At 54.8% G+C, this 26638-nt stretch overlaps 10 protein-coding genes across 10 annotated transcripts; 7 read left to right on the forward strand and 3 right to left on the reverse strand.

Annotated features, from left to right (window-relative positions):
* Positions 1 to 105: 105 nt before the first annotated feature.
* BDZ83DRAFT_114157 (uncharacterized protein) lies at positions 106 to 383 on the forward strand. Its single transcript, XM_060501115.1, has one exon. The coding sequence runs from the start codon at positions 182 to 184 to the stop codon at positions 332 to 334; it is 153 nt and encodes a 50-aa protein (XP_060368663.1). The 5' UTR covers positions 106 to 181; the 3' UTR covers positions 335 to 383.
* A 225-nt stretch (positions 384 to 608) lies between these two features.
* BDZ83DRAFT_664385 (transferase hexapeptide domain-containing protein) lies at positions 609 to 1476 on the reverse strand. Its single transcript, XM_060511081.1, has 2 exons — positions 914 to 1476; positions 609 to 860 (listed from the first exon to the last, which is right to left on the reverse strand). Exons 1-2 carry the CDS (start codon positions 1301 to 1303, stop codon positions 669 to 671), a joined length of 582 nt encoding a protein of 193 aa, XP_060368664.1. The 5' UTR covers positions 1304 to 1476; the 3' UTR covers positions 609 to 668.
* Positions 1477 to 1592: 116 nt separating this feature from the next.
* BDZ83DRAFT_608621 (NADH oxidoreductase) lies at positions 1593 to 3485 on the forward strand. Its single transcript, XM_060507487.1, has 3 exons — positions 1593 to 1960; positions 2053 to 3040; positions 3100 to 3485. Exons 1-3 carry the CDS (start codon positions 1688 to 1690, stop codon positions 3270 to 3272), a joined length of 1434 nt encoding a protein of 477 aa, XP_060368665.1. The 5' UTR covers positions 1593 to 1687; the 3' UTR covers positions 3273 to 3485.
* Positions 3486 to 3922: 437 nt separating this feature from the next.
* Positions 3923 to 5093, forward strand: BDZ83DRAFT_570070 (uncharacterized protein; the record flags this gene model as incomplete). The annotated part of the gene is made up of 2 exons (XM_060504264.1): positions 3923 to 3971; positions 4174 to 5093. 2 exons carry the CDS (start codon positions 3923 to 3925, stop codon positions 5091 to 5093), a joined length of 969 nt encoding a protein of 322 aa, XP_060368666.1.
* A 322-nt stretch (positions 5094 to 5415) lies between these two features.
* BDZ83DRAFT_648564 (uncharacterized protein) lies at positions 5416 to 6264 on the reverse strand (the record flags this gene model as incomplete). Its single annotated transcript, XM_060510192.1, has 2 exons — positions 5416 to 5599; positions 5645 to 6264. 2 exons carry the CDS (start codon positions 6262 to 6264, stop codon positions 5416 to 5418), a joined length of 804 nt encoding a protein of 267 aa, XP_060368667.1.
* Positions 6265 to 7707: 1443 nt separating this feature from the next.
* Positions 7708 to 9517, reverse strand: BDZ83DRAFT_648565 (uncharacterized protein; the record flags this gene model as incomplete). Its single annotated transcript, XM_060510193.1, has 3 exons — positions 7708 to 8654; positions 8703 to 9339; positions 9488 to 9517. The coding sequence occupies 3 exons, from the start codon at positions 9515 to 9517 to the stop codon at positions 7708 to 7710; spliced, it is 1614 nt and encodes a 537-aa protein (XP_060368668.1).
* A 1853-nt stretch (positions 9518 to 11370) lies between these two features.
* On the forward strand, positions 11371 to 13463 carry BDZ83DRAFT_570021 (amidase; the record flags this gene model as incomplete). Its single annotated transcript, XM_060504257.1, has 4 exons — positions 11371 to 11423; positions 11557 to 11634; positions 11698 to 12296; positions 12349 to 13463. The coding sequence occupies 4 exons, from the start codon at positions 11371 to 11373 to the stop codon at positions 13461 to 13463; spliced, it is 1845 nt and encodes a 614-aa protein (XP_060368669.1).
* A 3631-nt stretch (positions 13464 to 17094) lies between these two features.
* On the forward strand, positions 17095 to 19484 carry BDZ83DRAFT_570238 (acyltransferase; the record flags this gene model as incomplete). The annotated part of the gene is made up of 2 exons (XM_060504281.1): positions 17095 to 17319; positions 17418 to 19484. The coding sequence occupies 2 exons, from the start codon at positions 17095 to 17097 to the stop codon at positions 19482 to 19484; spliced, it is 2292 nt and encodes a 763-aa protein (XP_060368670.1).
* Positions 19485 to 20988: 1504 nt separating this feature from the next.
* BDZ83DRAFT_608639 (Sucraseferredoxin-like protein) lies at positions 20989 to 22230 on the forward strand. The gene has a single exon (XM_060507488.1). The coding sequence runs from the start codon at positions 21091 to 21093 to the stop codon at positions 21841 to 21843; it is 753 nt and encodes a 250-aa protein (XP_060368671.1). The 5' UTR covers positions 20989 to 21090; the 3' UTR covers positions 21844 to 22230.
* A 771-nt stretch (positions 22231 to 23001) lies between these two features.
* BDZ83DRAFT_749022 (GTPase binding protein Rid1) lies at positions 23002 to 25541 on the forward strand (the record flags this gene model as incomplete). The annotated part of the gene is made up of 2 exons (XM_060513710.1): positions 23002 to 24521; positions 24575 to 25541. 2 exons carry the CDS (start codon positions 23002 to 23004, stop codon positions 25539 to 25541), a joined length of 2487 nt encoding a protein of 828 aa, XP_060368672.1.
* Positions 25542 to 26638: the final 1097 nt, after the last annotated feature.

Below are 26638 nucleotides of genomic sequence, written 5' to 3' on the forward strand. Positions count from 1 at the left end.
GCGAGGACCGTAGTGCGACTCCCCTCCATCTCATCTCTGTCAATAAGGGGCACTTCCCAACCTTGATGAGGAGTGAATCATCTCTATAATATCAGCAAGCAACGGGCCACAAGGTCGAAGGGCTTCTGGGCTCTAGAGGCTCTGACTAGACCGTGGGGTCTCCGATTTATTTCGGAACCTAATGTTCAACCCTCGATCGCTCTATTCTTTATTCACCCTCTTTGTTATTCTTCTCCAGCTGTGTAGCTACCTTGTGTACCATATTCAGACGATGATGCTTCGTACTAACAGGGAGATTCAAGGTAGTCAGCCTGGCTGGTGCTGGTTAAACTAGGCAATCTGCAACCATCTTCTTTCGTCCATGGAAGAAAGGTGATTAATTAGTCTAAAGAAACCAAAAAATGGCAAAAGTTCAACACTCGAACTGGCGAGGTTCGAGTGTCTATGAAATCACCTTTGGCATTTCTACCAGTTGTATACCGCTCGGCTACTGCGGGTGGTGACTTTTCTGATGGTCTTCGTACATATACCTGGCAAGCTTTCGTCGTGTATCCTTTGTTCCCTCGGGTTTTGAACATGTTTACCGCCTACCGGGGAACGTCATCGTTTGCATAACTTATCAATACTTCAGTGAAGCTAAATCATGGGGTATCATGTCTATTCCATTCTTAACTCAGCCATTTCTCGGCCTTGTTGGGTATCAATCTTCTAAGCACATCAATCTGCCGCGCCTGCGCCTTGTGTCTCAAGTCTGCGACTCCCCGCCTGTCCGTCCGTCTTTGCCCATTCGAGTAGACCACTGTGAAATCCGGAATCTTTTCGCCAGGCTTGATGACAGTCAAAGGCGAGATCGTGCAGTTCTGCAGTAGTCAGTTGGCCATCCCAGCTGGTCTGACGGAAAGATGGCACCAACCTTGCCAATGACAGCGCCGTTTCCGATCCGAGATCGGACCCCGACGACCGTGTCTGTTCCGATATCTGTGCCTCCAGCTTCAATGATGGCGCCAACCTCTACCGTCACGTAGTCTCCGAGCGAGATGCCTCCGCTGGCGTCGTCGTCACCAACTTTGCCGATATGAGCTCGCTCGTGGATGATGCACCTCCGACCAATGAGGATGCTGCCGTTCGTGGTCTCGAGCTTCGATCGTGGGTGCAATACGCTTTCTGACTGGATCGTGATCGAGTGTGTTCCGACGAGAATGGCGCTGTCGGCCACGGTGAGAGATGACGAGAAGCTAACGGGAGGTCGCGGGCCTTGGTTGGAGACGGCGGGCAGCATAGAATGCCGCTTGTTAGACGACATTGTGGTACGTGTCCTGGATTGCTCCGACCCAATGCAAATACTAGCCAAATGATGTAAGGTGCATTATCATTGACACCTGTAACAATTCCAGGCTCACATGGGAGACCGTGATGCGACGCGCAACGGTGTTAGTGATGGGGTAGCTCGCCGTGGGGTAGTAGAGTCCAACGTCGATTCTCAGGAGCTGCCCCAGCGCATAACCCCGGTTAATGCATCCGCGCTCCCACGTGACCAAATCGCTGACTAGATGACCCGCATTGGCCAATCAACGCCAGTTGGAAATAAGCATCATCGATTTGGTGCAATTGAGCTGTGTTCCACGACGACGAATTCCTCCGATCGACAACCTCCATCCACCACCAGACACCCCCCCAAACGCCCACGATGGCCACTCCACGGCGGTTGCCCGCGCAGGCCGCTCAGGCTGCGCGAAACTTTGCGACAGTACGAACCTACGGCGGACTCAAGGATCAGGACCGTATTTTCCAGAATCTGTACGGCCGGTTGCCCCCGACGCTGGCTTCCGCGAAGAAGTTGGGCGATTGGCACAAGACGAAGGAGATCATTCTCAAGGGACACGACTGGATTATCAGCGAGGTCAAGGCCTCCGGTCTCCGTGGACGTGGAGGTGCCGGTTTCCCTTCAGGGTTGAAATGGGTAGGTTGCCACCTCGCGATTTTGCTGGACTATTGCCGCGGCAATCAAGGGAAGGGGCGGAACAACGGGCTAACGCAATGGCAATCGCGCAGTCATTCATGAACTTCAAGGACTGGGATAAGGACGACAAGCCGAGATATTTGGTCGTCAACGCCGATGAAGGCGAGCCCGGAACCTGCAAGGACCGCGAGATTATGCGAAAGGACCCCCACAAGCTTATCGAGGGCTGCCTCGTCGCCGGCAGAGCGATGAACGCCACCGCCGCCTACATCTACATCCGCGGCGAGTTCGTTCACGAAGCTGCCGTCCTCCAGAACGCCATCAACGAGGCATACAAGGATGGATTGATTGGCAAGAACGCCTGCAACTCCGGATACGACTTTGATGTCTTTATTCACCGTGGTGCCGGTGCCTACGTCTGCGGTGAGGAGACCTCCCTCATCGAGTCCCTCGAGGGCAAGCCCGGAAAGCCCCGTCTCAAGCCCCCTTTCCCCGCCGCTGTCGGTCTTTTCGGATGCCCTTCCACCGTCGCCAACGTCGAGACTATCGCTGTCGCCCCCACCATTTGCAGACGCGGTGGCAACTGGTTTGCCGGCTTTGGCCGTGAGCGTAACCAGGGCACCAAGCTCTTCTGCATTTCCGGTCACGTTAACAACCCCGTGACCGTCGAGGAGGAGATGTCGATACCCCTGCGTGAGCTCATCGACAAGCACTGCGGCGGTGTCCGTGGCGGCTGGGACAACCTTTTGGCCGTCATTCCCGGTGGTTCTTCCACCCCTATTCTTCCCAAGAGCATCTGCGACAACCAGCTTATGGACTTCGACGGTCTCAAGGACAGCCAGTCCGGTCTCGGTACTGCCGCCGTTATTGTAATGGACAAGAGCACGGATGTTGTCCGCGCCATCAGCCGTCTCTCCCACTTCTACGCCCACGAGTCCTGCGGTCAATGCACACCCTGCAGAGAGGGTAGCAAGTGGACCGACCAGATCATGAAGCGTTTCGAGAAGGGCCAGGGCCGGCCACGCGAGATCGATATGCTTCAGGAGCTCACCAAGCAAGTCGAGGGTCACACCATTTGCGGTATGTATATTCGTCCATGACGTCAACGATTACCATTGCTAATGTATCTCTTTGTCTAGCTCTCGGTGAGGCTTTCGCCTGGCCCCTTCAGGGTCTTATTAGACATTTCCGTCCCGAGCTTGAGAAGAGAATGGAGGAGTACGCTGCGCTGAACGGCGGTGCTAACGCTCTGGGTGGTGGTTGGGAGCCTACTGCCCGGGCTCAGGGCAAGCTGGTTTCACCGGGACAGTAAAAGGCTGGGATTTTTGCATGCTTGTAGACCGGCGCCCGAGGGCTTGTATATATTAGTAGTACATTAGCAGAGCCCTAAATGCGCTGGAGTTCATTTGTTCACGACTATTCAACTTGTACACATCGTTGCCCATACTAGTGTGATGACCCCAATTCGAAGGCGAGATGTCTGTAAACTCTCGATAGTCAAGTGATAGACTGAACTGCTCCGATGTGTAGCTAAATCATGTATGAGAGAGTCTATGAATCATACACGTTAATTCTTCAAGCCACGCTATCGGCGTTAAGCCTCAAGAATTCTGTCCAATAAGGCCACTGTATTTCTCATCTCTTTATGCAAGTCCGCAAAGCAAGCCAGGGATGTTGTACTCGGCCCACAGATCCGGTCAGCTCGGGACTCGGCTGGCTGGACCACCGGCGAAAGGAAACCTCCGAAGAACGGCGGGCGGGGGTTTCTTTAAACTACCGTCTCCGATTTCGTTGACCGCCTCCGTCTACCCACTAATTACAACTCCCTCGGCCGGTTGGAGATTGTGCTCCGTGTGTTCATCGAGTATTCTTATTGGGGTTTTTATTAGAACGAACTTGAGTTGTGTTTTTTTTTTGTGCTTTCTTGTCTATCTGTCCTCTGGTGGGTAAAGTTTCGCCGAGATGACTTCTTTCACTTTTGACCAGTTCGTCGCCTTCGGGTCTGACAGTGGTGAGTAGTTTCCTCGGTTCAGCACTCTCATACGCTGCATATATCAATCGTTGGATTCGGTCTATCTTATTGCCTCAATTCCGCCTCGATCACTGCCTGAGATAACGATGCCTTTCACTCATCCCTCCAACCCGCTCACCGCTCACCCTCACCCCCACCCCCACCCTCACTCTCATGAACAAGCTGACACACATAACCCAAGCCGGTCTCGAACGTATCCTCCGCGGCCTCCAATCCCTCACCGCAATCTTCTCCGCCTACCCATCCCTCGTGGCCCTCGCCCTCCTCGACGCAGACCCGCCATTCCTCGAAGCTCTCGGCCCGCTACGAGGCCACCTCAATCTCACCCGCCGCTTCATCCGCTTCTTCTGGTTCCTCAACTCCTTTGGCACGTCGTACAACCTCTACACCTCCATCTCCTCGTCACCGTCACCATCTTCATCGACCAAGAAGAGCCAAGGCGCGGGACTGGAGACCTGGCTCGACATCATCAGGTTCACGCTCCTCGGCCTCTACGGCGGTCTCGAGTCCCTCACCCTCCCGGACCTACTAGGCGTCCCGCAGATCGCGTACTTTGGCGCCGGGCGCACGCGGGCGCTGAATATCGAGGCGCAGCGGTTTTGGCTTCTCGCGTTGGCGGCAGGCGTCTTTGCGAATTTGACGAGGGTGCTCAAAGCTTTTGCGTACGCGCCGGTGCCGCAGCATGGGCATGGGTATGGCACGGGGGAGAAGCCGGGTGAGAAGAAGGATGCCGTTAAGGATGGTGCTGAGAAGGAAGCTGCCGCCGCCGCCAGTGCAGTCTCTGACGAGAAGAAGAGCGGCGAGGGAGGAGAGGACGAGAAGCTTGATTGGGAGGCTGAGCGTACTCGTCTCCGGGCCATTGTCATGAAGAGGCGGGAGGATAGGAAGCGGTGGCGGAGGGAGGTCGCGGTCAAGGTCAAGAGTCTTGGGCGCAAGATCTTTTGCGACTCGTTGGATTGCCTTATTCCGGGTGTGATTCTGGGCTGGGTCAATGTTCAGCCGGGGACTGTTGGGATTGCCATGTTCATCACTACCGTCTTGAGCAGTAGAGATATTTGGGATAGATGCGGTGCGACTGTTGGTCAGAGAAGGAGCTCTTGATGAACAAGATCTGCAATGAGATTGGATTTCTCACTCACGAGGTGGGTAAATGGGATGCGATGATTGAAGTGTCCCCATTCTAGAGGACCAGCATTTATATTTACATAGATTTATAGATGGACAGGGAATTACGTCCTGCATGATATCAGATCAAAAATCAAAGCACACTCTTCTTACAAACTCCAGGCCAGTCTTCGTCCATGGTGTCATCATATCTATCATATCCTCCTCCATTGCACTCCACCACAGGCTATAGTTGATCACTAAGTGGATGAGTTCCTCATTCTCATATCGAGCTCCATTTCTCCGAGGAGTCTCCCGTTTACTCGGCAGAGACAGACATGGGGGCATGCCTCTGCTCCGGAGCTTGGGGAAGTCGGATGCGGTACTTGTGCGACCCGAGATCGTCCTCGTCGTCCTCGTCCCACAGGACCTGAACCTTGGCACGCCTCAAGATGGAGAATTGCTGGGCAATTGCAATGACAGCCTCAAGCACACTGTTTTTTCTTGTCAGCAACGAAACCAGAGAAACAGCCTGGCAAACAACTTACCCAACAATGATGGCAACAACCGCAATGCCAACGTAGGTCTCGTAACGCCAGCAGTACGGCTCACCAGCGGCAATGACACCAGACGTGAAAGAAATCGCCGCAAACGTAATATCTACAGCAGTATACACCCACCCCAGTGCCCTTCTCTTCTTCTTATCATCGCCATCAAACCACCCGCGCATCCCACCATGGCTCTCCTCGTCGTCATCACCACCGCCATCACCGCGCCGTCCACGGCGGCCAAAGATGCACTTGACGCATCCGAGGTCGACGACGACGGGCTTGTTCCGGTCAACGCGCCGGTGGCTCCCGCCCTGCACCAACAGCGCGAATGTGAGCCATAGCAGCTGCAGTGTAGCCAAAAAGATGAAGACCTTGGAGAGGCTCTCGTACCGCCTCCGGCCGTCCCACTCTAGGATAACGAGGGTGAGGCTGAGGGCGACGGCGATGAAGCGCAGGAGGGCGACGGAGTTGATGATGAACCTTACGAAGACCATGGGCGAAGACAAGCCGCTGCCGTTGTGAGATGAGGGCGCGGATGAGTGGTGGGACGTAGGGGTCAGGGGGCGGAAGACGACATTGGGGTTCAACGGTCTGCTTTCCGACGGGGAGGAGGCCATGGTTTTGAGAGAGCCTAGGAATTTGGTCGAGGGGAGGTCGTATATTATATCGTGGGGTTGGTAGTGGTGTGTGTTGTCTGTGTAGGACAGTGCTTGCTTATCCGAATAGACAGGCATCGAGAGGTTTCATCTGACGGTGGGTGGTGAGGGAGAGGCTGTTTTATACGAGACTGAGTCGTGCCCCATCTCATGAATGGGAAAAGGCAGCAGGCACGAAATGTTGTATGTGTGTATGTGTGTGTGTAGTGAAAGGTGAGAGAGATACTTCGGGGTCAGTCTCAAGGGAAGGGGAGACCAGAATCAGAACCAGACCACACAGATAGACCCATATTCCTGAGCAATAGAGTAAGAGGACACCCCTCAAACGTAAGTGCGCCTTGGGATTCTCACGCGCACCCAGGTTCTCTCTCATCCCTTGAGCCAACAGACACTCCCCCCTTCTGTACCCTCCTCCAATGGCAACAAAGGGTCCCGAGAGCCGCGGAGGCGCGCCCCGGCTTCGCCATGCGGGATCTCCAAGTCGTTCACCCACTGACGTTGTCCGGAATTCGGTTGCCTGGAGGTCCACTTTGACATAGTGACACACCAACATCAAACCACCCCCGCCTCACGAGGGGAAGCTTATAATTGGCCGGCCGGACGGATTGGGTGTAGGCGGTGCGATTCGGACTTTTTTCTTTAGGAGAAGGATTGACGCTGTATCAAGAGATTTCCAATGTTTTTTAGTGTCCTTGGTGTCTAGCTTAGGCTTTGATGTGGTTACGGTTACGGTGGTGATCGTCGCGAATCTTACCAAAGTCCCGTCCTTGGGGTCGCTGAGCACGCTGAGGTACGCGTAGGCTAGTGGCTTGCTGGAGGAACGTGGCAAGGGATTGTATTAGCCTCATGAGACCATGGGTTCGTATTCATAGAAGCATCTTTGAATATGCTGCTGTGGTGCTGGTTAGCCTGCAATCGTGTTGGCATTACATCCCGACCTCTAGAAGTTAAACATCGCTTGTAAGCCTGGTTTATCCCCCCCTCCTCGGCATGTCAATAAGCACCTCACGACCAAGAGTCTTTCTGCCAGGAAATTGGACTGTTCGCCATCGACAACCATAGATAATCTTAGCATGGATATTCCAAACCTTCTATTGTGTCGCTGTCAAAACTTCCAAAGGGATATCTTCGCCCCCAATCCGTCCAATGATACCCGCTCTCTTGAATGCCCCAGTGATAATGCTAATCAAGATATGCTGTCGGTCCAACCAATGCTCCACCATTCAGACTTTGGACACAGCAATACCGGGCGACGGCTATGCAGGTTTCAGGACGGTTGTTTTATGCTGGTGCCTGCTCGGAAGCATCCGAGGCTCTCAAAGTCGGGTCCAGACTTGCCAAGTTGACGCAAGCAAGCGCCATTCCTTCCAAACAACACCCACCTCGTAAGTCAGTCTAGCTGAATCAACGGCGACCCGTCACACGATAGCTTCCAGTTTCGATCGATACTTTCCACCCGTCGTTGACGAGGGCGGCAATAACGCCCTGTCTCAGTCGCGACACGCCTCCGGCGCTATGGAGGCCGCGGCCTGTAACAATCGTGAAGCCTTCGACCGCCTTCCTTGCTCGGTACTCGCCGAGGCCGTTCCACCAGTCCCAGACGCGCTCACGAGCAATTCGGACGCCGTCCGCAACTTCAACGCCATGGAGATCGATCGACTTTCCTGAACTAGTGCTGGAAACGTGTATGTCGGCCGCGACGCTCTTCGCCTTGGCGAAACTGCGTGCCTCCTCACGTCCCCGATCTGCATAGTATCCTGCTGCCTGCCTGTACAAATGTCCCTTTTTGTACACTTGGCCAGCAGTCGTATAAGAGTGGCTGCTGGCCTCACGGTACATGCCAGCTGTGTCCATGGCTTGCTGATAAGTGCGGGGTCCCGACGAGGGGCTACTCAGGAGAACCGGACTGTTAAGGGGGCGCCCAACAGGCGACATGAGTGACGTCTTTGGCGAGGCAACCTTTTGCCAGCCATCGGATGACCCCTCCAGCTCTTCCGTCGTCAAAGGCGCGAGCTTGTAATTGATGTCCAGGCGTTTGGCGGGCAACTTGCCATAGTAACGATTCAGCAACGTAGCAACCTCCTCTGTCCACTGATGGTCGCTACGTGTGACTTCGTTGAGGGGAGATAAGTATTGTTCGGGAATGTGTCGGAATTGCTTCTTGAGTTCCTGGATGTGCTGCTTCCGGTGCTCATCTTCGCCAGTCCAAGCACCGACACCTTGCTTGACAAAACGATCGAGGAACTCTATGATGGTGAGTTCTGTTGAGCCTTTCCGCGCATCAAAGACGTCCGAGACTTCATCGAACGGCAGATCGAGCTTCTCCACGATGAACAGGATCTTCTCAACCCCTGAGCGATGTCAGCTGATGCTTTCCGTAGCCATTCCGCTTTACTCACGTTCATTTTCATCAATGACAGGCGAAGATTCATTGATGCTACTTGAGCTGGACGACAGGTCCGTACGAAGATCTTTTCGTTTCTTCCCCTTGGCTTTCTTTTTCCCAGACGCCTTTTGAGACAGCCCCGAATCCGCGAAGCCGTCGATGCCCTTTGGCCTCTCGCCGATGGACTCGAGATACTGGATGTTCAACAAGGTCTCTAGGGCCGCTTGAAAGTCACCCTTGGCTTTCTTGAGCGAGAAGCTCACATCATGCGGCTTCAGGTCCGAAAACATGTCCTGCAGCTGCAAGAGTTTGTCCTGATCCGAGTCGCCGTCAAAAGTTGCTATACGTGGGACGTCATAATCCGGTTCTGACGGAGGTGGGCTCGTCAGTCTGGTACCAGAGGAATCCGAGTCCCTCGGCTGAAGCCCCTCTGAGACCGTGGAGCTGTCTCGCGCATCGGCTCCCCCGTCAACGGAGCTGATGGTGTCCGGGACACCGCTGGCATTGAATCCGCTCGCCTCTTCGACAAGCACATTCTGGGCTATGCTCTGCAGCATCCCGCGAACGTCGGTGAGCTGGCTTGCATCTTTAAGATCTATTTCGCTCGCGATTGCGATAACGACAGTAGGATCTAGTAGGGGAAATTCCGCCTACACGAACGTCATCAGTATACACCTTGGCTTCAAACCCCCACGCTCGTGACACGTTCCCATGCCGCCCCTCCCCTCGAAACTGGTGACGTTCTCATGAGAAATCAAGGGGAAATACAGAAGTGCCGTCGAGCACAGGGTCACTCACCACTAAGTCATCTAGGGTTGGTGTAGCCATTGGTCAAGTTGAAACCTTCAGGGTTCGAGATATCGTTGTGAAATAGTCCAAAGCTCACTAGTCATGCTGGAAGGGAAAGCTGCAAAAAGGTATTTTGTTACCGAGTCTCTGGTCGTAAGAACAACCAGAAGGCCGAGTCGGTCAAGTGAATCAGATAAGCAACAGTAGTTGCAAGCAAGAACCGAAATTAGTTGTGTAGGGATAGTCGAATGCGCGGGTTGCCGCGTAGCAAACGAAAGAGCAGACGACGCAATGGTAGTAATGACGCAGGCGGGGCTGGTTTTGGTGGTGGTGGATGTTGGTTTCTGCAAAGGAGAGTCTTTGGCGCTAGGGTGCTCAAATGCTAACGAGTGTTCGATGAATCATGTGGCCGCCAGTCTCAAGCGCGCATGTCCTAGTCCAAGTCTTGTCAAAAAGCAAATCAATGACTCTGATCATGTCTGTCATCCGCCGACCGCGCCTCATGTTGAAAAAGACGTTGCTCGTCTCCGATCGGAATGTGGCTTTGCGGCTGAGGTCATCCATGGCACGTGCACAACTGAGTGAGGTGTGGCTGACTCGTGGCGGAGGAAAGCGGAAGCGATATATGGGGCTATGTGGCTGGTGCACTGCAGAGACAGTTCAGAGACACTCCATCCGGGTACCCCACCATCTTCGGACATTCGGTGCAGCGAACATCCTCGATACGTACCTCCACAGATGACTTCATCCCCTTCGAACCGTGGCACGACATCAGTGGCCCGTCTTTGGGATAAGCACGAGCTAGCGGTTCCCTTCCCGAGGCCGGATCGCTGCGACTCCCATCAACTAAAAGGCAACAACGGGGTCCGGTTGGCTCCGGCTTGATCAGCTCCCAGGAACGGCACTCCGCGGAACAACAGGATGCTCCATAGCTGCGTCAGTCAAGCTAGCGGCTAATGTATTACTCGGCATGTCTGGCACCTGGAGGTGGGAAGCGGGATGCGATGCTCCATCATTGTTTCACGGCTTGCGTGGTTGACTGAGGCGCCTCTCACGTTACCGCATGGAAACCTGCTGATATGCAATCAGCTGTGTACCTCCATATAGACGGCGTGGCAGGGTGGTGTTGTCGTGTATTCGTCAGTCAACTACCGAAACAAGAATAAGCTCACAGTCATGTCGCTGCTCCATCTCGACATTTCCATCAACTTTGCCCAAGGTAGCTCACCTGCATTAGCACCGCATGTATAAGCACTCACCTCACCTTATCCGCATTCGTCCAAGGCAAGGCAAGGCAGGGTTGCATGGTCAAAGACAGGGGTGAACTACATCGGTCGACCGAGGATCCCGACAGCCAGCATCAAAGAGAAAAGGCGTCCCAGCCTCGCGTCGAATGACACCGTGACAGCGCGAGCTTCAGAGACCCAAGAAGAATACGGTCTGCCCAGCATTACTGACAATCAAGAGCGGGAGGGGCTTGCTGCCGTTTTGCTGTGGCAAGAGAAAGCTCGAGATCCATACACAAACGACCCCTCCTGTTTGACAGACTTCCTTGCCTTTCCGGCTACTGCGGCGTGGTTCGTGGGCTCCAAAGGCCTAGGCGCAAATCTGTTGCATGGTCGTGCCCGGTGTTCCCATACGAGGGAGGTCCCGGCGTCTCTGCACCCCAGCGCATCAACCTTACTTTTTGTTTCCGACACAAACTCGACACAAATCTATATAAGCTTGTTCCCGGACTCCTCATCCGACTACGCTACCAAACAATGCCACCCTCAACGGCTTCTCCCCATCGTGAAATTGGGTCCAAAGTCGTCTTGGAACAACCGAGATCTGAACTCGAAAACGGACCTGATTCCGACGCAACGGTTTACACCGTCCACAGGCGGCGCATTATGAGTTCCGAAACACGCAAGAAGTTTATCAACTATCCTCTCCCGATCCCGGGGTAAGTTGTTCTGTACTTTGTAGGGCTGAGTGGTGGTTTGTTGCTGCCTCATTCACGATGCGCGTATCACCTCTAATAAGCATACTTGGGGTCATGGAACTTGTCACAACAGATCGGTAACTGACGCAGTTAGACCGCCCATTCCATACAAGAATGTCAGGAAGAGCAATCCGCCTCTCAGAGGTTGGCTCTTGGTCATAGCGGCTTGGGCGTAAGTTCTTCGACGCAGCCACTCTTGCTCTTATTCTCCCTCGCAATCACTCACACCCACCAGTATGGAATGTCTATGGTTTATCAGGTCGTTCATCTGGAGCAACGCGGGATTTGGAAGTCTGAGAAAGATTCGCAAACATATTGAAGATGCTGAACCTCGATACGACCCAACCGTCCTGCCACTGCCAATGGACGAAGCCAAAGACCCGGCGGTTCTCCACCGTGAAAGCGCAGTCAAGGCGAAACCTCACCCTTTGAAGTACTACTCCGTAAACGACTATCATGAGATGTACCTTTCAGGTGTAGTCACGCCACTTGCGGTGGCCCGCGCTATTCTCCCCTTGATTCGGCGCGATACGAATCCACCCGGCGAGCACTCCATCGCGTGGTTCGATACCAAAGTCTCACAGGTCTTGGCTGCTGCCGAAGCATCTACCAAGCGATATAAGGAAGGCCGGTCTTTGGGTCCTTTAGACGGTGTGCCGACGGCAGTCAAAGACGAATACGAAATCGACGGATACCGAACTTGCCTTGGGTCTAGGAACGATTATACGACCCCAGCGGCGCCGGGCCAGTCAATCACCAGCTGGTGTGTTAAGAAGTTGGAAGATGCCGGCGCTGTCGTGCTCGGAAAGCTGTCTATGCACGAATTTGGACTTGGTGAGCCTCTAGTTTGCAAACGCCCGGAGCCTCTTAAGCTAACCTGGTGCAGATACAACGGGAAACAATCCCATCTACGGAACACCGCGAAACCCCTACAACCGTGGATATTACACCGGTGGCAGCTCATCGGGAGCTGGTTATGCTGTTGCAACTGGTCTAGTCCCTGTGGCCCTCGGTAGCGACGGTGGCGGCAGTATTCGCATTCCCTCCTCCATGTGCGGCGTCTACGGTCTGAAGCCTACCCACGGCCGCATCTCTTTTCACCCGTGCCCAAATCACAGTAACAGCTGCGCTGTCAATGGCCCCATAGCCGCTGATATCGAGTCTCTGGCGACCTACTTTGAGACCATCGGTGCGCCGCACCCCGACTCTCAGTTCATCCAGGCATCCCCCTTTATCCTGTCACCCAGCGAGAAGCGCGGAAAGGTCCTCGGTATCCCCGAGGCGTGGTTTGCACAGGCAGACCCGGCTATCCAGCGCATGTGCCGTACCATGATCGCGAAGCTCGTAACTCACCACGGATACGTCACCGTCCCCATCGACATTCCCTTCCTAGTCGAGGGCCAATTCGCCCACGCCATGACAGTCCTCACCGACGGCGCAACCCTCCTGCCGGAAACCAAGAACCTGACGCACGCGAACCGTATCCTCCTCGCCATCGGGCGCGTCACCTCTGCCATGGACTACCTCCTCGCACAGAAACTCCGCGGCCTCCTCATGCAGCACCTGGCCCACCTCTGGCGCATGTACCCGGGCATGATCATCGTCACGCCCACGACCTCGTGCGCGGGCTGGCCCATCATGAACGAGGGCGAGCTGACCCACGGCGTCAGCGACGGCGACCGCACTATCCGGTCCATGGAGTACGTCTGGATGGGCAACTTTTGCGGGCTCCCCGGCGTCACGGTGCCGGCAGGCTACGTGGTGCCGCACGACCAGCTCGGCGCCGGCGGCGAGGCTGGGCCCGACACCATGGGGAAGGTGCCCATCGGGCTCATGGGCATGGGCGAGTGGACGGACGAGCACAGCCTGCTCGAATTTGGGCTTGACGCCGAGGAGCTATTTGCGAAGGAGAGGTGCAGGCCGCCCAACTGGATCGACGTCATTCAGCGGGCCAAGGACGACATGGCTAAGAATGGGGAGGACAGCTTGATAGACCTTTAGAGTATGATATCCCCACAGACACGCGCGAGAGCAATGCAATCCGATCAGGGTGCCCTGCAGATACAGAACCAAAGATCTGGCTTTACGCATGATGAATTAGCCCACTGAAAGCACCAGAGCCTTTCATTCACGCCTGGGAAAGGAGGCTGAGCTGAGCTGAGCTCAGGAAATCCGGGTCCTGCTTCGCTGTCAAGCGACGTTCAAGCATTTGAAGCAGGGATATCCCATCCTCGTCCCCGGCACTTGGTTAAAGCATTTGGTGATCCTTTTTCGTTGGAAGCACCCACTTCCTTGTGCAGATCAATGCGTTAATCGTCATGTCATGAAGCTCGGTGGAGAGAACAGAGGGGTAAGGGCCCGAGCTAGCGGGACGACAGTAGGCCACTGCCAATGTCGGTGAAACCCAAGACAGACCGAGGCAGGTTTATTGTAGATGGATGAAGAGTGGTGGCTCTTTTGCGTATTCGCAGGGAATCTTCGAGGGCTGTACCAAAAACGAAAAAAAAAAGGGAATAAGCATTTTCGAGCTTGGTGAAGATGCGGGCCGCATGTGAGTCCCAACCTAAGCTTTTTGTTCCTCTCCAAGGGGGGATTCGTCGCCTACACAGCCCCCTATGCCGAGATGATCAAACGCCGTTCTAGACTGCTCCAATTGTAATTGCGGGCTAAATTGTTCCCACCTTTGGTGTTGTTTGTAGTTAAGTTTCGCAGCGGGTGTTCATGCTCGGCTGGGCACGGGCGGCGGGAGACAGGAGAGTAGTATGCGAGAAGAACGGACGCATATGCGGCCGGCTTTTGGGTGGTGTCAGTGCGACCGTATGATTTCGATATCCGGAAGTTGCGAGGTGTGGGTATGAGAAGGCTTTGAAGACTCTGTTTTCATCTTTCCATTCCTCTATTTTGATAGTGTGTTTGTGGTCATGTGTGTGTTTTCCTTGGAGGGTAGCAAAAGAAGAAGTTTGTCTTTACGGAGTCGCTGTGTATCTTAGGTCTCAGTCAATAGTTTTGTTCACCTAATCCAGACATTTCCTCTTTGAGAAACTACTTTGAGAGGTGGTTGTTTCTTCGGATGAGAAGCTTGTTGATGAGGTCGTCTGATTGGTGGCAACTGTCGGCCCCTTCAAGCAGTAGGTGATTAAGATGTGAATGGCCTTGGTAAAAAGCAGCTGATCAATTTTGTCTACCTCAGACATGAGACCTTAGACCGTCCACAAGGCGTCAAAATGACACGCCGCCAAGGTACCGAGTATGTACAGACTCGAGTACTCCAGCGGCACCCAGAGGCCGTATACAAAAGCCACGATGTTGCCCATCCCGCCCTTTCACCCCTTCACTCCCCTCCACTCCACGTGACCAAGCAAAACTTACACCACCACAGCATTCAGCCCGGTTCCTGTCTTGCCCTCTTCTATACGGCCCATTGAGAATCTCTCATCCGCCACCAGTCATACATTTGGACTGGTGGTTTGGAGAAATCCTAAGAAATACATTGATCGTAGGGGGCGCAGGTTTAAAGCGGGCCTTTCAACTACATTTCAATTTTCTTCGCCTTTCCTTGAACTACTTGATTGCAGTTATGATCAATTCACCTTACTTATAAGCAGATTTTGGCTCTATATAATTGAATGACTACTTCCTGTGTGAGGCTTCAAAGTAGGAAGAGGGTTTCAGAGCACTCCTTCCTCCAATCGACATATTTGCCTTCTTATACGGGCTTCCATTTAACTGGAGGAGCTCTGATATCAAGGCCAGATTTCGCACTAAACTAAAATTTTGATAAGATGAAATATTTGCTTAAGGTGTACTGGCTCATATTGCCTGATCTGAAATAGATTTCCCCTGACTGACATATCAACCGACGGAGAGAAGGGCGGATGAGGTGCTCATCAACGTACCACAGTACTCTACCTACGCTGCGAGTATGCCACATTTCAAAACAGAGCTTCTGCTTGTCTATTTCCCCAGAATCATCTTTGAAAAGGATCTCGTCGGTCTATAGCATGAGAGCTCCAGAAGAGGCTCTGGCCTGATCTCAATTGAGAATCACGACCTCGCCTCTTAATTTGTGATTGAAGACTAAGAAGGGGAAACGTCGACTAGGACCGTCTCAGCCTTAAACTCCAAGGGACCCCACCCCGGTCCAAATGCGACGCCAGTTGGCTGTTAGCCGCACGCGATCTGCTCTAGTCACCTCAGACCATGTCAGCACAGCTCTGACGTAAGGTAGGTATTCATGACCTCGCGGGCATCTTCAGCACTGGTGCAGGTTCTAGCGCCGAATGAGCTGCAAAGTGCACATTGCAGCGCGTCAGAAAACGAAGCGGCTCAGACAAAGTGTCACAATCACGACAGAGGTAAGGCACGGACAGACTAGACATCAGCTGCAGGGCCGTTGAACTTTCATTCCCGGGCCACGGCGGGATTACTACGGCAGACGACGATGTTAAGCCGGAATGGCACTGCTCGTCCCCGAGGTTGACCGCAGCCGAAGCCGGGCTTCTTGGACGGACATACGGAAGCTTCCCCCCAGGAAAACAATACCGATAGGTTGCGATGGGAAAAGTTACCTTTTTCGGGAACTGAAAGCACGAGTTGTTGAATATACCCCGTCCTCCCCTCCTCCGTCATGAGGTCTGCCACGTTTCCCAACAAAATGCAGGAAAGCCAACCGGTTGAGGTGAGGGGTCAGGTCAGGTCGCCTTCGATGTACCAGACGGCAGAGAGATAATTAGCTGGCCTGTTTACTCCAAATTCGCCTCGCCTGACGTAGCGTCCCAGCTTCTGGTTTTTCTTCATCCTGCCAGGTCTTGTGCCACTGTACGCCCTGAGCTTTCTTTAGTAGTCGGTTGTCTGCAGCTCAGCTCCCCCCGCATTCTGGCGCTGAGTAAAACAACCTAACGATCTAATCTTTGCACGGATACCAGAGATACCTTACCCCATCGTACCACGGCTAGCGATAGGGAACCATACATTGTTGCAAGTGGACGCGTTCTATTCCCTTGGCCGGTTGCAGAGCAGCAGAGCGTATACCAAAGAGTTAAGAAGAAAGGAGAAGTCGAAAGTGGAATATCGCACTGAAAGAAAAAGAAGAGGGGCGTCTGGGGACAAGACTGGATGATATCGCGGGCTTGGCCGACGTAGTGGGGAACCGCCCCCGGCCTCCACAGGCGCATAGGTACCATTCCCATTCCCCTGCTGCCCTGCTCTCTTTCGCCCGGGCTCTCCAGAAATACATCCCTCCTAATTTTTGGTCAACTCACACCTCGCAGTCATTGTCAGTTACTTTCTTCTCCCACACTACGTCGCCAGTCGCACCACCACCAGAGCAGGTGCGCCTTACCAATTGTTTAAGCAATACTCTACTCTGTCATTCGCTTCCTCTCATCACCAACTCTATCTGGCACCTCGTGAATGCCAGCGCACGAAATCGAAGCTCGCTCCGCCCAAGGTAGCCCTCTTATCGCTACTGCCGCCCTGCTGCACCCGAAGGTTCCACACCACACACCACCACCGAGGATGAAAGTCTAAGGGAGTGGCGCAATAGTTGGCGAGATTTTCACCAAGAGACGATTCTCACCTCACTCCATTCAAACACCTTTTCCTCTGACATCGCATACCGAGTCTCGCCGCCATGCCAGACCACGCTGGAACGGCGGTCGCCGCACCGCCACAGAGCGGCTCCATCCCGACCCCTCCTAAGGAGCTATACCCCATGGTCAACTGGAAGTATGACCTCTTCCTTTGGGTCTTGGGCGTGCTGGTCGATCTCTTCTTCCGCGAGGTTCACCCTCGTGGCTCCTGGAAAGTCCCCAAGTCGGGTCCCGTTCTCTTCGTCGCCGCTCCTCACGCCAACCAGGTCAGTTTTCTCTCTTTTTTTTCCTTCTTCACTCCCCTTGTCGAAGCAAAACCCCCCTGTCATTGTCACATGCTAACGCCCGCAATCTCTGCACGTAGTTTGTCGATGCTCTCATCCTCCAACGCACCCTCCGACACGAGGCCGGCCGTCGAGTCTCTCTCCTCATTGCGCAAAAGTCTGTCCATGGCTTCATCGGCTGGGGTTCTCGTCAGGTCGGCTCCGTCCCCGTCGGACGCGCCCAGGACGCTGCCAAGCCCGGCGCCGGCGTCATCTATCTGCCCGACCCCATCAACGACCCTACACTTATCCGCGGCGTTGGCACCAAATTTGGTCAAGGAGAGGGCGAGGTACACGGTATGCTGTTCTTGCCCTCTGCCAAGAAGCAGACCGGCGCCAGCATCGACATTGCGCAGATTATCGGACCCGAGGAAATTCGCATAAAGCGCCCGTTCAAGGGCAAGCTGCCGCTCGAGCAGCTTACCGGACGCGATGACATTGATGAGAATGGCAACTTCACCAACAAGGACCTCAAGGGATGCAGTCCCGGCTTCAAGGGAACCAAGTACAAGCTTGCCCCGCACATTGATCAGACCAAGGTGTACGAGGCCGTCTTTGACCGTCTGAGGTCAGGTGGCTGCGTAGGCATCTTCCCAGAGGGAGGTAGCCATGACCGCACTGAGCTGCTTCCCCTGAAGGCTGGCGTTGCCATTATGGCACTCGGTGCCCTCGCCGAATCCCCCGACTGTGGTCTGACGATCGTACCCGTTGGCATGAACTATTTCCACGCCCACAAGTTCCGCAGTCGCGCCGTCGTCGAGTTCGGTCCTCCTTTCGAAGTTCCCCGGCACTTGGTCGAGATGTACAAGAACAACCAAAGACGCGAGGCCATCGGCCAGCTCCTCGACAGTGTTTACCAGGCTCTGAGCGCCGTCACCGTCTCCACCCCCGACTACGATACCCTGATGATGCTTCAAGCCGCTCGGCGTCTGTACAACCCCACCGGAAAGAAGCTGCCTCTGCCGGTAGTCATTGAGCTAAACCGCAGACTCGCCATGGGTTACGAAAAGTACAAGGACGACGCACGGGTCGTCCATGTGATTAAGTCTGTGAAGCAATACAACAAGGAGCTGCGCTACGTCAACCTGCGCGACCACCAGGTCCAGTACGGCAAGATGTCCATCCCCAAGGTCATCTTCTTGTTGTTCTACCGCGTCGCCAAGCTTCTTGTACTTCTTATTGGTGTACTGCCCGGTCTCATTCTCTTCGCCCCTGTCTTCGCCGCATCCAAGGCCATTAGCGTTCGTAAGGCGAAGCAGGCTCTGGCTGGCTCGACAGTGAAGGTTCAGGGACGCGACGTTATGGCTACATGGAAGCTTTTGGTCGCCATCTTCCTCGCCCCGACTCTGTACCACTTTTACTCGGCCATCGTCACTTATAAGGTCTGGCAGGATCACCTCTGGGGCTACGTTCCTGAGTGGGTGCCGTGGTGGACGACATACTTGGTCATGTGGCCCCTCATGGTGGGCATCACGTTTGCTGCGCTGCGATTTGGCGAAGTCGGCATGGATATCTTCAAGTCTCTGAGGCCCTTGGTCCTCTGTCTAAACCCTGCCTCAAGCTACAACATCCAGCAGCTGCGTGCGAAGCGTGTAGACCTGAGCTCCCAAGTTACGGATCTTATTAACACGCTTGGGCCCGAGATGTTCCCCGACTTTGAGAAGACCCGCCTGGTGGCAGACCCGTACAAGGCCGACGGATACTCCCGACCGCGCACACCGCCGGCGCGCCGCGATAGCGACGCATCCAGCGCCTACGATGCCGCGACGCCGCCGTCCATCTCTAGAAGACAAACCCAGCAGTCGAGCCGTGCGATGCCCCGCAACGAATCATACAGCAACATTGGCGGCGTCGGCATCTTCTCCACGCGACCGCCTTCCCGGTCGAGGAGTAGGAGCAGCAGCAGCGGAGGCGGTCTCGGATCGGGCGGGTTCCACATCAGCGGGTTCACGACTCTGGACTCTGCGGGTGGGTTTGACGAAGCTAGCAAGAAGATTCGCGAGGCGATGAAGCTTCGCCGGAGAAAGAGCGGGGATCACAAGATGGAGCTGGGCGCGGATGAGAGCGAGGATGAGGAGTACAACGAGGCGCGCAAGAAGAACACATGATGTCACAGAACAGAGACGCAAAGCAACAGACGCAATAGGCTTTTGAAAGAGAAAGAGAAAGCGAGAGTTGAAGTTGTGGAGAAGGGGGTTGGGCGCAAGGTGATTCCAATCAAAGAGTACCGAAAGGTACGTATAGACAGCGTTTTAATAGTTTCAATATGGATTCCCATTTTTGTGTTTTGCGAATCAGCGCCGGCCCAATTACTGCGTATTACCTCACAGAGAACCTAAGAGTGTACGGAGTACGGATGCTTCGTCTGAACGTTGGACTGGATTCGCGGGACTGGGGCAAATGCGCAGCCAATTACGGCGATTACAATGTTTGACCGCCGCATGCTGTTATCTCCGTCCGGCCGGTACGGAGTAAGGTACCTTGCTGTGTGGTGTGGGAGGCCGCAGGATCTGATAACTCAAAAGGTCCCCATCCCTTTCCCCCTCCACGGTGACGCTATTCGAGACAAAACTCGCACGCGTGGCTTTTTAGTTCCCCGACCGGCTATTCCGTGCCGCTGCCGGCCGCCGGAGTTTTCAGAACGTAAATGCATATTGTCCGCGGACCTGTGCCTTTGGCGAGGCCGAGCGAGGGGGAGAGAGATCTCGGTGATACGAGCACTAGTTGGGGAAGCAAACAAGCAAGCAAATCATTGCGTCCCTTTTGTAGGGTTACAATTTTTTACATTAATAAGGACGCGCGCGGGACTTGGACTGGGGAATATAATAACTCCAGCAAAGGGCGGGTGTCTTGTTGGTCAGCTTTGACATTTTAGTCTTCCAAGAGTCTGTATTGGTTCAGTTTTCGGCCCACGGAGCTTGCGGCGCGCCGGTTGAGTGTTCCTTAATCCCACCTTTTCTCCCCAAACACTCCATTCCCAATTCTTGTCGACCTTGTCATTGTTTCCCACACCTTTCCTAGGCCCGAGAAAAAAAAGGAGCCAAACCCCAAATACCCCACATCCCGCCACCTTTCCGACGGGTGGGCCGAACGACTTACTCCGTGTGCTTTCCTTTCCGAACCGGTCTTCAGCCCTTTAGTTGTAGACCCTACCCCTCCACTCCATACAACTTCCACCCCTCCAAAGCTACAATTCTCTACCTTTCAACGTCTTTTCTGCTACGGAGTGGGAGAGTCACAGTCCTACCTTCTCTTTCTTTTCTACAATCGCTTGACTAGGCTTTGGAGAGCGCAGAAAAGAAACGGCAACAATGACGTCCGCATTCAAGTCCTTCGTCACCGGCGCCAAAAAGTTCGCCCTGGGTACCGCCCACGGCGTATCGGCCCTCGACCTCTTCCCCAAGACGGACCCGGCCGTCGACGGCGAGGACTGCGAGCACGACTGCGAGAGCTGCCACGTCAAGTACCCCAAGGGCTTCAAGATTGACGAGGGCGACGAGCTGTACGGCATGGTGAAGGGGTGGAGCACGCACGCGCTCGTGGCGACGGGGAAGAGCGATTGGGTGCGGGACGTGGCGGACGAGAAGGGGAGCGTGATGGAGGCTATTGGGAGGGCTGCGGCGCCGAGTAATGGGGTAAGCAGCTCTGAAAAAAGAAGAAGACGATGAAGAAGGGGATAGGTTTGCTAACGAAGATGCGACAAAACAGAAACTCATGCTCTCGGCCTCCAACATCCCGACACCGAACCACTCGAGCGACTACACCGAACCCACGACCGTCCTCCTCCTCCCAGCCTTTGTCATCATCGACCACGTCACACCAAAAAGCGTGCCGGAGCTCATTACCGAATTCGTAGACAAGGCGCCGACAAACACCTCCCCGCTCGCGCCGCTCGCCCTCCCGGCCTCCGTCCCCGTAGCATCGACAAACGGCAAAGGCACCGAGGCGGCCGCCACTGGAACGAGCAGCATACCCCCCCAAATCTCCCGCCGCCCCTGCCCGCACAGCGCGCTGATCCTCCTCTGCTCGCAAAAGACGCGCGACGCCCGCTGCGGACAGTCTGCGCCGCTGCTGCGCAAGGAGCTGGAGCGCCACCTCCGGCCCCTGGGGTTGTTCCGCGACATGGACGACGAGAGGCCTGGCGGGGTGGGGATTTACTTCATCTCGCATGTGGGTGGGCACAAGTATAGCGCCAATGTGATGGTGTACCGCCGACCCGACGCTTTTGGGCTGGACGAGGTGGAGCGCGTCAAGGAGGGAGGGGAGTTGGTGCCCAAGGCGAGGACGGCGGCCGCGCTGCCGGAGACGGAGGATGTGGGTGCTGCGCAGTGTATCTGGCTTGCGCGGATCAAGCCTGAGGATTGCGAGAATCTGGTCAAGTATACTGTTTTGCAGGGCAAGGTTGTGAAGCCTGAGACGCAGTTGAGGGGCGGGTTTGATAGGGCCAAGGGGATAATGAGTTGGTGAGCCGTTCGTATGGTCTCTTTTTTTCTGTTTTGATGAATTCTTAGAAGCGACTTTGGGCGCATCCGTGGGGGGAATCATGATCAGGGCCATTGGGATACAGGTCTGGGGGGCGTTGGAGGATACGGCAGACACATAGAGGAAGACCGGCAGACGGTATTTGGTAGACAAGAGCTTTTGATAGACGAAAGGGTTCAAGCTTTGCAGAAAGGGGCGTGAGTGCCAATATACCTACCTATTATACGTATAACCTTAGGAGAAGATTCGAGCTTTGGAGCGCGGAACAGGTCTAGATATAAGCCAGCTGCGTAGACGATGTTGAGGTGGCCCACTTGAAATTACACAACTAAAGTAAATAGTGTCTCTTCCAGAGGGTGTTTGAAATTGCACAATTAGATGTGAGCTTTAGTCCAACAAATGAGGTAAACCGTGGCCGTTGCACAGCAAACCGAGTCTCCGCACAATGACCGAGTCGACCGGCGTGGGGCTCCACTTCTACCGGCCCGCCCCGCACCCTCCAAAAACACCAGTGATGAGACTGGCAGACCCCCCCGAGCTGCAGGCGCGTTAGGCTGTGGGCGATAAGATACGAGGGGAGCAGCGCAACGGGGAACAGACCCGCCCGCCCTGGTCACCCAGACAACAGCGCTAGCGTAAACAATCCCCACGACCGCTCCTTCGTGGGTGCCCAGTACTACCGCCCTTCAGCTCACCGACACGACCATCCCCATCCAGTCTCCCAATCAATCTTTCTTATTGCACAACGACGACCAGAAACAGAAAAACAATTGCAATCTCGGGACGTAGCCTGGCGTTGAGCCATCTCCCTTCCCCAGCTTTGCAGTTGCCGCCTTTTTTTTTTTTTCTCGTCGTCACCCAGTCTCCCAAACATGGTGTGAGCAGGAAGAGACACAATTCCGTATAGCTGTCGGGATTCCTCTCGCCTTTATTCGACATTCACCAAGCATTGGAATTACATCACCCTAGCCCCCCGTTTTTTTGGCTGCCTCTTCTTCATTCTTCTTCAAGCAAGCTTCAGTTTTCCAGCCCAGCATTCCACACGAAGGAGGGGGAAAGCATTGTTTTCCCGTCCATCCATACCAGCAAGAACCCTGTCTCGAACGGTGTTGTTTCCCGCCCCCATTTTCCCTCTCCTCGACAATGGGCTCCGCCGCCGAAGGAGATAACAATGGAGGAGGCCGCCCCAGGTCCTCGGTCCTCAAGAGCTTCATCCACCGCCGTAACCAGTCCGAGGGCTCTGCGCTCTTCACCTCGCCGCCCTCCGTTCAGGTCACCACCACGCCCGCCCAACACATCTCGGCCGCCTACGCACAGCTCGAGGGCAGGATGCCGCCCCCGCCTCCTCCCATCCGCACCGAAGGCCTGGGGGCCCTCGGCGAGCTGAACAATCACTCGTCGCCCCGCAAACAACAACCGGTGGCAGACAGCAACCGAGACCGATCGCGCTCGCCGACCAAATCCGCCTTTAGCAACATGTCCTTCAAGTCGTTGGCCAAGGAGGCCCGAAAATCACGCGACGTGTCCCCCGAGAAACCAAAGAAGACGAAATCGAGCACGAACCTGGCGGGCTTCCTGTCTCGACCCCGGTCGACCATGTCCCTGAACAAGACCACGAAGGAGGAAGAGGAGCGGCGCCAGGCTAAGGACAAGGAGAACCGCACACCCCCGAGCTCGACGTCGAGCGCCGACATGACGGGCGGTCCGGCGCCGCCCATTTACGCACAATTCTGCAGTCAGGATCTCGGGAGCAACGGGCTGCGTGGAAAGGCCTCCTTCGACGCGGGTAGTGGACGATATGGAAGCGACGCCTCGAGCGACCTATCCAAAAAGCAGAGACCCAAGTCATACCATCCCTCCACGGCCATCTCCGAGCACAAATCTACATCAGACCTACGAAGCAGGCCAAAGATGGACGGCCGCGAACCTTCTGCTTCGGAGAGAATCAAAAGTAAGGTCCAACGTCCCAAGCTCTTTACGGCCTTTTCCGCCGCTGGGTCTAGCACGAAGTCCAAGGCCTCGGATTCCGCCGACAAGCCCATCGATCCCAAAGCGATCGATCAGCACCTCGAAGCCATGCTCGATCGGCGCAACATCCCCGAGAATCAGCGCTACAAGATGCGCAGCCTGGCAGATACAATCAAGATGGAGTTCATCCGGCAGGACTGGGCGGAAATGGCGGCCAAAGAGCAGGCGGGCGTCGCTGACACTGCTACCGAGCCTACGTCTGCGGTGACCGGAGGCTCTGATAAAGAAGAGACACAATCCAAGCGCTCGCGCGGGAGAAGCTTCACGCTGTCGCGAAAAAAGGACCCCAAGGAGCCTGCGTCCCCGACAAAAAAGTCAAAGGGCGAGAATACCTCCATCGGTCGTCACTTCCGGAGCAAGTCTACCGAGAGCGTGGTAAGCGAGCGGCCCGTTTCAGCGAGCTCGACGGGAAGCAACGGCATTCTTTCTAAGATCAAGTTCGGCCAGGGGCCGGGCGACTACGTTTCGTATCTGCGCAAAGTGCAGAAGCCGGAGCTGGTTGAGGTTGGAAAATTGCACAAACTGCGGCTGCTTCTGCGTAACGAGACGGTCTCGTGGACCGAGGACTTTATTAAGCAGGGCGGTATGGAGGAGATTGTCGGCCTCTTGAAACGTATTCTTGCTATTGAGTGGAGGTAAGTTGTGATCTCTTGACGAGCAGCAAGGTGCAAATGCTAACGAGCAACAGAGAGGAACACGACGATGCCCTTCTTCACGAAAACTTACTATGCCTAAAGGCTTTATGCACCACAGCGCTGGCCTTGCAATATCTCCACTCCATTCACGAGGACTTGTTTCCCAAGCTTCTCCATATGCTGTTCGACCCAGAGAAGAAGGGTCCCAGCGAGTTTACTACACGCAACATCATCACGTCAGTGTTATTTACATACATTGAGTCGGCCACGCCCATGGAGCGCATTGCTCGCGCGCAAAAGGTGCTCTCCTTCCTGCGCAACCCTCAGCCTAAGGAAGAGGAGAGGCCGCTCGGCTTCGTGCTGGAGATGCGCAAAGACCGGCCGTACACGGTCTGGAACAAGGAGGTTGTCAGCGTCACCAAGGAGGTCTTTTGGATCTTTTTACACCACCTCAACGTCATTGCCCTGCCGTCCGAGATGTCGACCAAGGGCGGGGCGCCGCTCGGCACAATTACAAACGGCGCGTCTTCTTTCCAAGACCCGCACGCCTTTATGCACCGGCACTTCCCGTCGGAGCGGCCCCCCGTCCCGGCTGCCCCCTACGTCGGCGGCGTGGAGTGGGACGCGACCAACTACCTCGCCTCGCATCTGGACCTCATGAACGCCATCATCGCGTGCACGCCGACGGCGGCGCAGCGCAACAACCTGCGTAACGACCTCCGCATTTCCGGGTGGGAAAAGGTGCTGGGCGGCAGTCTGCGGCTGTGTAAAGAAAAGTTTTACGGCTGCGTGCACGAGGCGCTGCGGTGCTGGGTCGCGGCGGCGACGGAAGACGGGTGGGATTCGAGGGATGTGCGGTACGGGCCGCCGCCCGAGTCGCGGAGCGCGAGTCCGAAGAAGACGCAAAAGGCGCAGAAGCCTGTTGAAGCGGCGCCCAAGATTGAGATTCCGAAATTGGATTTCGGGCTTGACAATCATCGTGTTACGCCTGTTAAGGAGAGGGACGTTTGGCTTTCATGAGCCACATGAGCATCATGAGCACCCATGAGCTTGTGGAAAGATGGAAGACTATTGTACATCAATTGCTACGGGAACAGGTCGAAACAACAGGATGGGGGAAGTTCCCGACAACTTTTCGGCGTGGAACGCGTCGAGATCGTTTGGGGCTTTCCTCAGTATCAGTATCCCGCATACACACACCAACCCTTGGAGATTGTCAACGCAGGCGAGGGCGGGAGCAGGAAGAAGACGATGAAAAGGGGGCGGAGGAAGAAGACAAGACAAGGTTCGCGGAAGCTCTCGGGGCGCTGTCTCGTTTCCTTGTGGGCTTTTCCTACTATTTTTTTTTTTTTTCCTTTTCGGGGTTTGGATCTCTGGGAGAGGAGGAGTTGTGTTTATTCTTGTTTTTCCTTGTATGTGGGTTTCCTTCCTTGCATGGGGATGGGATCACGAGGGGGCGGGAGAGGATGGAAGAGGTGAGATGAGGTGAGGTGAGGGGACGCGAGAGAGAGAGAAGTTGTCCTGGGTATACATGCACACAACGCACAAACAGAGTGAGAACGAGAGAGACGAGGGGAGAGGAGTGAGAGGATGGAGAGAGGGAGAGGGAGACACATCATGCTGCCTAATGCTTCTTATGAAGGGCAACGTTTATGAATTGATGATCATCATACATAGAAAAAGCCATTATTTTCTTGTGCTGTGTAGCCTATCCGTTCGTTTTTTTGTTTCATTAATGAGGGGAATAGGGAAAAAGAAGGGAATGAAAAGGGACTGAATCGAATGCTTCTAGTCATGCCGTCTTTGTCTTTGAGCGCCGATCCCCCCTCCGACTTTACACGCGCAAGAGATCACGACCTTGACCGGATCTAGGTTTTCAAGGAAAGCATTCGATGCGGTATATAAGCTGACTACACAGTACGGCGCGATATGGCCCTACGTGCTTTATTCCACTATAGCAAAAACGATTTTGAATCTCACAGAAACCATGGAATACGGGATTCGTAGGGCAAGTTTGCGCTGCTTGCCAACGGCAGGCTGAGTCTCTCCTACTCTCTATAGGTATCTGTGTACCTTTTTTCAGATTGCGTTCCGTGTGCTCGGCCATCCGGCAAGTA

The sequence above is a fragment of the Colletotrichum acutatum genome (genome assembly GCF_030867785.1).
Source record: "Colletotrichum acutatum strain CBS 112980 chromosome Unknown BDZ83scaffold_16, whole genome shotgun sequence".
NCBI classification, from domain to species: Eukaryota; Fungi; Ascomycota; class Sordariomycetes; order Glomerellales; family Glomerellaceae; genus Colletotrichum; species Colletotrichum acutatum.